The sequence below is a fragment of the Mugil cephalus genome, chromosome 11, assembly GCF_022458985.1.
Source record: "Mugil cephalus isolate CIBA_MC_2020 chromosome 11, CIBA_Mcephalus_1.1, whole genome shotgun sequence".
Taxonomy (NCBI): Eukaryota; Metazoa; Chordata; class Actinopteri; order Mugiliformes; family Mugilidae; genus Mugil; species Mugil cephalus.
Window position 1 is genome coordinate 4,499,626 of NC_061780.1, and position 11,162 is coordinate 4,510,787.

The 11,162-nt window shown below is 43.7% G+C and overlaps 1 protein-coding gene across 1 annotated transcript; it reads left to right on the forward strand.

Annotated features, from left to right (window-relative positions):
* Nucleotides 1-658: 658 nt before the first annotated feature.
* On the forward strand, nucleotides 659-10,645 carry akirin1 (akirin 1). The gene is made up of 5 exons (XM_047599374.1): nucleotides 659-1,060; nucleotides 7,574-7,720; nucleotides 9,096-9,224; nucleotides 9,955-10,026; nucleotides 10,112-10,645. Exons 1-5 carry the CDS (start codon nucleotides 856-858, stop codon nucleotides 10,120-10,122), a joined length of 564 nt encoding a protein of 187 aa, XP_047455330.1. The 5' UTR covers nucleotides 659-855; the 3' UTR covers nucleotides 10,123-10,645.
* Nucleotides 10,646-11,162: the final 517 nt, after the last annotated feature.

The window sequence follows — 11,162 nt, forward strand, 5'->3', positions numbered from 1 at the left end:
TGTCATCAGTTGCAGTGGGGCTGGTGTGACACATAGGAAGCTCTGATAACAAAACAGACAAGTGCACATATACAGTTCCTCTTCACTAGAACAGAATCAGGTGGCCAATCTCCCTAAAAATAGTGTTAATAATTATAAAATGCAAGACCAGTCCAGATTAACTTGAACATTCGGCCATGCTGGTCAAATGCCTACGTACCAATACATTTAAACGATTTAACCCCAAACTCAGGGTTTATTTACGGGAAAAAAAATGTATATGGGGCCTACAAGTTGTTGATAGATAACAAATAAATAACTAAATCTGCTTACTTCTAAGGGAGATTAAAGTGTAACATAACCCTGGAGTTCACTTTTAATCTACCTGATTTACCTGATGCTCGCCACCAGACGTCTCGTGAACCTTCAGTTTAAGTTCAACGGAAAAGTGGTCAACAACAACAATCGGGTTGGTCGGCCGGAAATCGCAGCGTGAAACGCACAAATGTGAAAACAAAGTCCCAATTTATTTAAATGTTATATAGATAGCACCTCTTAAAATACAAATCGAAATACAATTGTACATTAAAATCCCTAAAGGTATCATAACAATGCGTTGTTAATATTTGCGTCCCCCCTTTTTGATGCTATGGTACGGCCTACCATTGTGACGTTTTAAATATTGAGCAGGCAGGCAGGCAGGCTGAGGCTCGGCTGTTGGCTGGTACTCAGATAAGAAAACCCGTTGTTGTGGAAGAGAAGAAAGGCGAGGAAGGAATTAGGGACATTAAACGAGACACCGACGAGGTTTAAACCCCAGCTTTTGCGGGTATTTTCCCTTCCAACTTATTTTTTGTCCGTTTTTGTTTCGCCACCATGGCCTGTGGAGCTACGTTAAAGCGGTCGATGGAGTTCGAGGCCCTCCTCAGTCCTCAGTCTCCCAAGCGGAGAAGGTGCAATCCTCTACCGGGGACTCCCGGCACTCCGTCGCCGCAAAGATGCAACCTCCGTCCCCCGGTCGACAGCCCGTCGCATTCCATGTCTCCGACGGCCATCGGCGGAGAACACAGGCTCACGCCAGGTATGGATTTAAACCAGATTTCCTGCTTTTTCTTGCATTTCGTGGTGGGTGTCATGGGGGAGGGGGTTTGGGTGGAGTGGAATGGATAGCTAGCTTCTTGAGAGAATCAGGATGGGGGTTGGAGGCTAAACGTTAGCCTACCTTAGCTCACGCTAGGGAGGGGGAATGTCGTCGCTGAGTTAGAGCCATAGCTCATATTACCGATCATAATAAATCGGTATTCACGAAAAGTAGTGAAGAAGTGCCTCTGAAAGTATTCGCTTGCGGTGTCTTGCCATGTCTATTCTTGGCTGAGGTAGCTTACTTTGGCTGACGTTGATTTGATCATGAAAATATTACATTGACTGTACCTCATTCATATACCACTTACAGTATTAAGAGATATTTCTAATGTATATATTATGTTTGCATTTAATTAAACTTGAACATGTGCAATTAAACAAACGACCCTGTTTTAACACATGCGTAAGAATCAAACCTCTTGGTTTCAACTGGACAAATGGCATCACAGCAGCAGCAGCCTGTTAATGAGGAGCTGCCTGGGTAGTGTTCCCTGGCTTTGGTGCCACAATTGTCTCGCATAGAGGTGGGGGGTTACCATTCTGCACCACAACCATTTCTTTTTCCTCAGGCCTGGAAGGCATTGTTCATTTCCTTTATGCCTGCGCTCTCCTCTCCCATTCACTTGAAAACGTGAGCTCCACTGTGGGCTCGGACGGGTGTGGGGCGCACAAGGAGACACCGGATAATTACCTAGACGTCTCCACTGCAGTCCACTGGCTTTTTGTAGTGTGCCAGTCAGTGAGATTTGGCAGATTGACAGCAGTGTCCTGATCCTATTGATTTTTTTTGATTGTAATTACAAATTCAGTTCGGTTTTGTTTATTTACCATAAATAACAGTTGCCTGGAAGGTGGCAAGGAAAAAACTCCCTTTTAACAGGAAGAAGCCTTCAGCAAAACCCAGCTCAAATAGAGGGACCCATCTGCCCAGGACTGGCCGGGTAGAGACAGAAAAGAGGGAGAGAAGAGAACAGCAAGAGAAACGAGATAAACATACATCTGACTAAAGCAAACGTGGAATCTGACATTGTGTGAGCTTTTGAAATAATTGATTATTTCATTCGCGCAAACAAAGTGATGTCCCTCAATCCAACTAAACCATGTAGTTAACTCCATCCATTATTGATCCATTTCATGTAGCACAACATCCTTGAAAAGACGTTTGGTTCTGGCTGGCCAAAGCTCCTCCATTTTGCTATTCAGTCATGACAGATTAGAGTAGAGATGCATCCCTACTTGAACTGTTGCAGCTCATCTGGGTGTGAACCAGTGGTGGTTGTTGAGCCATTTGTCCCTCCCGTTTAGTTTTACATATGTTCTTACTTTTTAAAAATATTACAGATTAGTAACTTCACATGTTCTCCTGGGATTAGGTTTCACTTGATGTTTTCCATGGAACGTTTACCCGTGGGTGGGGTTGGGGTTGGGTGGGGGTGGGGGGGGATCTCGTATGATACCTGGAAAAATGAAAGCAAAATGGCAGCTATTAGGTTGCATTGTTATCACTGACATGGTAAACTTCAAGAGTCCTAATTTTCCCTGTGTATTTGCAGTATTATTTGTTTAAGATAAAGGGCAACCAGGGTCTTTGTTGTCCTTCGTTGGTTATTTTTGCTGTGTAAGACAAACGTGCCTCATGGTGCACGTCCTTGCACGATGATGCCAGGGAAGCAAAGAGGTTTGCTTGGAGCCGTCTTTCAGATGTACCGAATGTGTTGATTTGATGTCCTCGTGGCTTTTTGTCTAACACGTGCATTGCTTCTTTCATTTAGATTTAAAAATTGTACGTGATGATTTGTGAGTTTTTTGTTTTGGAGAATGTACAGGACAGTTCCATGTAGCTGTGGAAGCCTGGAGGTGTTGACTAGCCTCTCCTAATTGCTCATTTATTGCTCAATTTATATGTGCAATCTAGTTTTGTTGCATCTGCAGACAGCCGTTTATGTCGTATAGACTGAAATGAATCTTTCAGATCAGTATTTTTCTGGTTGTCTGGTTTGACATTTCTTATCTAGCCTGAACATTATGTTCAGAATCCAACGGGCCTTGTGTGCTTGTCATCCTACCTGAATTAGTGTACCGCAGCTGCAGGGTTGGAGCTATCTAGGTTTGTCTGCTTCAGACGTGAGGTCTGGATACCTGGCGTTACGCACACCTTCACTGAAAGAGGCCCCTCTTTTGGGAGGAGAACTGCAAGCCTGCCTTTCTGATGTGGCTTGCCAAGTGAAAGCAGTTTTGTATTTTGCAAAAGGTCAGCTGTCATCCCTCCCACCAAGCTCTCCTCGCTCAGGCTTTCCAGCTAGTCACGTTTGCTTGCGGAGAATGCGTGTGCGGGCGAGACACAGGGATCCGACTCTGCAGAGGCATCTTTGGGTAATTGTTTCATAATGTAAATAGAATCACCTACTCTGTTTTCCTCTGCGCTGCCAGTCTGGGCTTGTGGGAACATCCCCCAAGATGACAAGTGAGCCTAATGCCTTCAGAGGAGATGTTGCCTATGAGGCCAGACTGCCTTGGTGCAGCCTGCTCTCTGGTCTGGGGGGCAGATCAACATTGAGTTTCTGTATGAATGTTAATGATGACGAACTTATTTGCTCCAAAGAACTAACACAGTATCAGTAGTTAGAATGGCTGGGAAACGTCCTGATTTAAAACAAAACAAAACAAAAAACAGTACAGAATATTAAATGGTATTTCTGTTGTGGACTGTTTTGAGCCCAGCTTCTTTTTAGCTTAATTTTGCAGAAAAGTCAGGGCTCTGTTGTGTGTTGGATCACCAGACATTACGTGAGCATATTGTCTCTTCTGTAGCAAGTTTATTGGTAGTCCATCATTTATTTCCTAGTCTCCCAAACTGTTGGTGAACAGTCTTTGCATTCTTATTGCACAAGGGCACATTGAGCTGACCCGCAATACATCACGACCTACTTCCTGGCATTTGGGACATTTGAAACCTACCCCCCCCACACACACACACACACACACAACCCTTTAGCAGTGGACGGTGAAAAGAAATGAGTCAGCTTTGTTTTCTCTCCACCAACATGTCCAATTTATCTGGCCGATCTCCTGTCGCATTCACTCTTTGGCCTGTGCCTAAGCCTTTTAGCCGAGGCTTTCTCCACTGTGTTCCCCTGGCTCCCGGAAGTCTCTGTAATTGATTGCTTAGCCTGGCTGTGGCAGGGCCATTGTTGCCAGGCAACGCCCACTGTTGAGTTACTAGTAGCTGGCAGAGCTTGAAGTGACATGCAGCAGGGCGAGGGTTTCATTTGTCATTCTGATGGATCCGAGACAAGTCATAACTTTTGTTTTCACCACCTTTCACCACATTTATGCAGTAATGCATTGGTACTTTATATTTTCAGTTCATTTAACCCATTCAGACGAACCTGCTTCCACAGGTTTGCTTTGTTGGCAGTGAGAGAAGTCTGCCACTGTGGTTGGCTCACCTCAACAGGGATTGCATCGTTGTAAACGTTGATTTTCATTTGATTTCTTTCTCACACATTCGTACAGGTTTTTTTATAACAACAATCACCTTGAGTTCCCTTTTTTCTAAGACAGGGTTTCCCCCAGGAAACTGTTGGGCGACGGTGGTACGAATGCTCGACATGTCTTTTACACGCACAAAATCCCCCTTTTATTATTTGACAGGCCTCAATTAGCCAACGTCTTTACTGAGCTGAGCAGACAACAAAGTGGTTTCAGTCAGTGCGTTTACATGCAGAGCTTAATCGAGCTATGCTCTAAATTTGACTTTCTGACCACAGTCCTTGTCCCAGTTTACATGCAGCGCAAGAAAATCGAATAACTGTTCTCCTCTTTCACACTAGGTGGCGATACGTGTCTTTTTAGCCGGATAATACCACGTTAATACGGCCCAATTTCCGGTTGACCTATTACTTGATAAAATAAACAGTCGTTCATGCAGCAGACTGGCATTTCAAACAACAACCAGACGGATAATAGTACATTTTTTAATCTTGTACGTAATGTTCGTGCTACTTCTGGTGCAGGTAAGATCCGCGCTGTCCCTCAGACGGTTCTTCTAGCGGCTCCGTTTCTCTTCTTCTGCGATCGGCTTTCTTGGATGTTTTTGTTCTCAGTTTGTTCTTTTGCTCAGTGGTTGGATTTTAATCAGAGTAACGTGTTTACATGCACTTAAGTTCTCCTGTTATAGTCCGATTAAGGCAATTTTTCATTTTTTTTTCACCTGCATTTAAACGCAGTGACTGTGTCTGACCAGATTAATTGATGCAATTGGGATCAAAATGTTCTTCTCTTAGTGTAGTCTCTTATCAGGTGCAGATGTCAAATGGAGATCTAGCTACTAATAATCAGATTTGATCAGCCTCAGGGTGTTGTCTGATTGGCATAAATGTACACAAATGCTTTTATTAATTAAGTTTGACAACTAGATTGAGACTTGGCTGTTTTTGATTAATATAATTTGATTAATTACTGTTAGCACAGATTTGGGTACATGATTAATTGGAAAGCATTCAAATTTAAGATAATGCCCCGCTCTCTTACATACATTTGGATCTGATCTACATTAATGTATATGGTTGAGGTTTTTCATATAAGTGGTGTGAAATAAAGGCTAGAACATGCCACACAAGGGTTTTAGTGTATTGATCCGACACACAAAGCAGAAATCCAAACCGAAACATCTTCCAAGTTAAGCAGCTTATAAATTGCAGCCCCTCTTTTGCTTAAAGATAATGTTGTTCTCTCTGGAGTAACATGGTCTGGTTTAGTAGTAGCTAAACAAACGCAGCCCTTCAGACTGTGGCGTTGTGTTTAATAATGCTGCTGATGTTTCAAAAGCCAGGCCACATCCAGCAAGATGAGTGGTCCGGCACAATAATGGGCTCCTGTAAACAAAACGGCGTCCTTAACATGCTCTGTGGAGAAAATCCTGCTTTACTCACCAGTCCAAACAAGCTTAGCGATGAGCAGGCTGAAGGGCCAGCGTGGCTTCTCACTTTCTCCCCCACCCAAGATAAATGAGGCACAGCTCCCCAGATAGAGGTGCTGCATGTGCACAGACTTCACTCCCTGTTTAAATCAAGTAAGATAAACTCCTGCTTCTGCATTTGGTTATCAGTGCAGGTTGAGGCCAGGGTGTTTGCCTCTTGCTATTTCCCAGGACCTTTCTTTAAACTTTATTACAGATCTATCTATATATATATATGTGTGTGTGTGTGTGTGTGTGTGTATATATATATATACACACACACACACACACACACATATAAAAACGGCAGTGCCTTCTGGTTTTAAAGGGCTACTGAAAAGTCTGTTTATAACATTAATGTTATATAAAATGGTGCAATGAGTGTGAAGGAGCTGCTCTTCTCTTTGGCTCAGACGACTAACAGCTGCATTCAACCATATTTCACTTTTAAATGGGTTTTATAGCGGTGATTCCAGGGGACGGGTCAGTAAAATGACACTGACAAACTGTCTGCTGCTGGTGTTACCGTGAGACGAACATACCGGGACGTTCTGCCCTTACTGACACGACTAAAGGTCTGATCCGTTCATCTGCTGCTCCGTGAAATTTACTGGCGCTTCTTAAAGTGGCAGATTCGTGAACGTGATACCAATGTAAACAACGATCTTAAACCGCAAAAATGGCGCTCGCGACCCACAATGCATTGCGCCATCACGTGGCCTTTTCAAGTTTCCCTGACTGCCGTGTAAACGTACACACACACACGCATCCTGTCTGCATGCTCAGTTCGAAACCTCCTAGAAACACGGGAGCTGATGAACACATTATCTTAAAACGCGCTTCACCTTGGCCTAAGCATACAGCCCGGCTCCCACCAGCAGTAGACCTGCTGACATGACTCCCAGCACCAAGAGAAGCTTGGATAGAGAAGTGAAAGTGATAATAGTCACAAGATCGGAAAGTGTGTCAGCTGTGTGCGTGTGTGCGTTTGTTCCGGCTCTAGCAGCTGAAAGGTTGGTCGTTGGTGCACATCACTACATCCTGTCTTCGTCTTTTAGGCCCATGTTAGTACAGAGAAAATACACAGGAAGTGAGTGTAGATGTACAACATCTTGTGAATGTTTGATGCTTTCGTCTTGTCCTCATAGTCCCACTTCATGCACAGCATTGTGCGAAGGCCGGTTTAGATTTGGACACACGTTAGACTAATGATCTGTAGTTGTTTTATTCCAGGAATGAGTAGCTCCACAATGAGTTTGTCCTTAAAAATTCTATGTTACTAAAATAAATGTAGCGTCACAACTCAACCCTTTGGAAGTTGTCGCATGTCAGAAGATATTTAAAGCAGCTGGAATGTTTTTTTTTTTTTCTTTGGGAGACCCTTGGGACTACCATTCATATTGTCAGATTTCCCAGAGGTTGAAACATCTGTTAGTGAGTGGCTTGTGTCCTGCTTGGCTGTTGACCTTGTTCCCGTTTTGCTCCCTACAGAGCAGATCTTCCAGAACCTCCGTCAGGAGTACAGCCGGATCCAGAGGCGAAGGCAGCTGGAAGGGGCCTTCAACCAGACGGAGGCCTGCAGCTCCAGTGACGCCCCCAGCCCCAGTTCTTCCCTCAGTGCTCCCAGCTCCCCACCAGGTAGTACAGTTTACCCAAGGTTACACACAAGCCTGTAACCTGTTCATTTATCTACCCATCTGACCAGGGCTGTGTGTAGAGTTGTAGGATTTCTTTTGTTCTTCTGTTAAGTACATCATCATTGTCTCTTTCTGAATGAATACAAGGGTTGTGCTCGTTTTTGTTTGAGGTGACCCGATAACGTGACTGCTTTTGTTTTGTTCTGGTTAGCAATCCAACAACACAAAGTGACATCCAGAACATCAAAGAGACCTAAAAATGTCTTTGTAAGCTAGATTTAAGGCTGATCATTAGTCCAGGAATTACAAACAAGAAGTCGTCTCAAGAGGCTGCAGCTCAACAAAACAGTCGCAGGACCAGACAAACTATGTTGGTTCCACATATGTTTGGGAAAGATTTGTAGCTGTCTGTGCCAAATCCAACCCACTACTGTACTGTGCTGGAGATGTCTTTGTAATGTGAGTTCAGTTTGAAAATTTGATATTAACTAAAAATATGTGCTTTATTGTAGAGTTTTCACAGTGCTGTTTGATGTAATGGTTGTGTTTCAGATAGAACAGATGAGGGGGGGGGGAAAGCTTTCTTTTGTGAACGACTAAATGGATGCAGGTATCTTTTGAGTATAAACCCAAGACTAAACACAGACATTTTTTCTTATTTTCCAAAAACATGCAAATATGACTTAGGCAGTTATGCTAGTAAGCTAACGACATTGTTGATGACTGGTTCCAAAGCCCAAACTCCAAATAGCTGTCCATACAGTCAAGACCAGACTTTCTTTGAATTATCTTCTATTTACTTCATTTGCTTTGTGTCTCTGCTGTTCCTCTGTACCACAGTAACCGATGAGCAGTTTGTACGTTGAAGGACTATTTATTTAGATGTAAACCCAAGCCAGAGGCCGTGAGGCTGCTGTGCTGTTTGGTTCTCTGGAGGACTCGCTCATAGGTGATTGCACTGTTACTAACTGGGCCTCTTTTGGTCCCTGAGCCCGCTGTTAAGCCTTCGTCCGCACTCTGTCATCCTCCGCTGTGATTTACAAACATTTTAGTCTACCTGGCTCATGGCAGACCTCAAAGACCGCTGGGTGATGAATCACCAGGCTAACGCCGGCTCCAGCCGCGCATCGTCTCTGGCTGGACTCTGACAAAGAGCCCACATTAGCGCCGCGTGACCCTGTTGGTCTTGCGGAGGTGAGAGGGGACATAAAGGAAAGCTGTAAATTTGCACCAGGCTGAGCACTTATTACAGGAGAGAGAGAGAGAGAGAGAGAGAGAGAGAGAGAGAGAGTGGGGACGTTTGCGTGACTTGTTACTGCTCGGGTCATGACTGTGATTCGGCCATTTTATAGCTCGTCCCATTTTGTCCTCCTCAGGTGCCTCAAGGAAGGACCAGCCCTCGTTTACGCTGAAGCAGGTCAGCTACCTGTGCGAGCGCCTGCTCAAAGACCACGAGGAGAAGATCCGGGAGGAGTACGAACAGATCCTTAACACAAAACTCGCAGGTAAAAATCCCTCCACTCGACGCTATAAAGAGCACGGTTCATGAGAAACATCCAGCCTCATCCCTCACACCTACCCTTCATATCATAAGTGACGATGCCTGCAGGGCTGCTAGTTTCCTCAGGCCTTATGTGCTTCTACATGCCAGGACTGCAAACAGATTGTATGATGGCAGCTGCAGTGCACATGTGCTGCGAAGAGGGTGTGATGCTGTCTAGCTACTGATGCAAAACCACATTCGCAGCGTGCACATTAGGAGGGTTACACTTAAACAGGGGAATAGTTTTACACCTGTTACGCCCCTCACTCTGCTCTAAGATGGCGTTCTTCTCACCGCATGATCAGAGTAATTTGAGCTGTTGCAGGTTGATGCAGGATGTCTTCATTATGGCAGAAAAGTCTCTCACTGCAGATTAAAGAGACGCCTCAAACTTCTTAGAAATGTCAGCGTAGCCAAGCACATGAAGCTTTAAAGTTAATTTAAGAGGATGACATCCCAGGAAGTTCTGTTTTCTGATAACGTACATGTAGGAAAATTAGAGCAACTGCTGCGCATCTGTCCGGTTCAGAAGTCCCCCTGTTCAGGTGTTACGTTGTGGATAGAGATCTTTACAAAAATGATCTGGAAGTGCAAGTTGTGGATGCAAATCATTTGCAAAAAATGACTCTGTAGACTTGTCCCTGGTCTATGCACCTGCGCACACTCTAACCTTCACCTTCTTCTCTTTCCAGAACAATATGAATCTTTTGTGAAATTCACACAAGACCAGATCATGCGAAGATACGGAGCCCGGCCTGCTAGTTGTAAGCACCATTTTCTCCGTCAGAGCGTTAATTGTGTTGTCGTTTTATCGAGGGCTGATCTCATTTTTCACTTTGTGTGTTTCAGATGTCTCCTGAGCTCGCATCAGTGAGATCTACCTTCCTCTCACAAGATGGCTGCTCTTCTACTGCCTCCTTCCAAATTGATTTACATTTTATTTCCCTAACACACCCCCTCCCCTACCCCTCCTTTTATCAAACTGTTTGGGTGCCATCCACTTTATAATCCGAAAGTTGGTTTCCTATTTCAAAACTATTGCTGCTGGCCAAAAGTTAGAATCTGAAGCTATGTATGAAGCCCGCTTTCTTTTTCTTTTTTTGCCCTTTTTTTTCTCGTCGATATGCTCTTTCCAGACATCCTGACTTGAAGCGTGTCAAATCTCTTGCCGACGCTGTCGAAAAACAAAAAAAAAAGCTTATTGGCTCGCGATCATTCTATATAACCTTCCAGCAGCTGTATTTAATGGCTTCTGCTTCTCACCTCGTACAACTTTTCTTTCCCCTCCCTCCCCTGTCCCCCGACCTCTCCTCACAACTCTTTACCCAAGAATGTGGATTTTTCTCCCTTTTGAAAAAAATAAAAGTTCTGTGACTAAAACCAGTTTTTCATGGATGTTCATTTACGACAACAATGCATTGTTTGTAGTGTGGGTTAAGACCGTTCGGACCATTTGTGCTGCAGCTGAACTGCTGATTGTTTCCTATGAACAGTTTTAATTGTACAGAAAATGCCCAGGGTTCTTTTTTTCAGCGTTTTATTTATTTACTTTTATTCATCCCTCATGGGAAAAATGTTTGTTGAACGCAGCCTTTTCCTCATGTGAAATGAATGCGTTTGGACTTTGGAATTTAACTTTAGATAAAGAAGATATTTCAAGACAAGGAGTTTTTTATGTTTTACACACAAAACTGAGCCTGGATTTTGTGAGATGAGTAAATCTATAGAACCAGAGGTGTCTAGCAGTAGTCCAACAAGATGTTCCATAAAGTAGCTTTTGAATATTTAAAAGATTATTATGGATTTCCTTCTCGCACATGGAATTTACTTTAGTTAAAATATCAAGATGTGTGAGTCCAATAAGCAATACACAACCATCAAATCAGAAGGGGGGAGAGAA

Excerpts from the sequence above, each read along its gene's own strand:
- akirin1 (XM_047599374.1), top strand. The coding sequence starts at position 856 with ATGGCCTGTGGAGCTACGTTAAAGCGGTCGATGGAGTTCGAGGCCCTC. Across the intron at positions 1,061-7,573 it reads AGAACACAGGCTCACGCCAG|AGCAGATCTTCCAGAACCTC; the intron begins GTATGGATTTAA and ends TGCTCCCTACAG. Across the intron at positions 7,721-9,095 it reads TGCTCCCAGCTCCCCACCAG|GTGCCTCAAGGAAGGACCAG; the intron begins GTAGTACAGTTT and ends TGTCCTCCTCAG.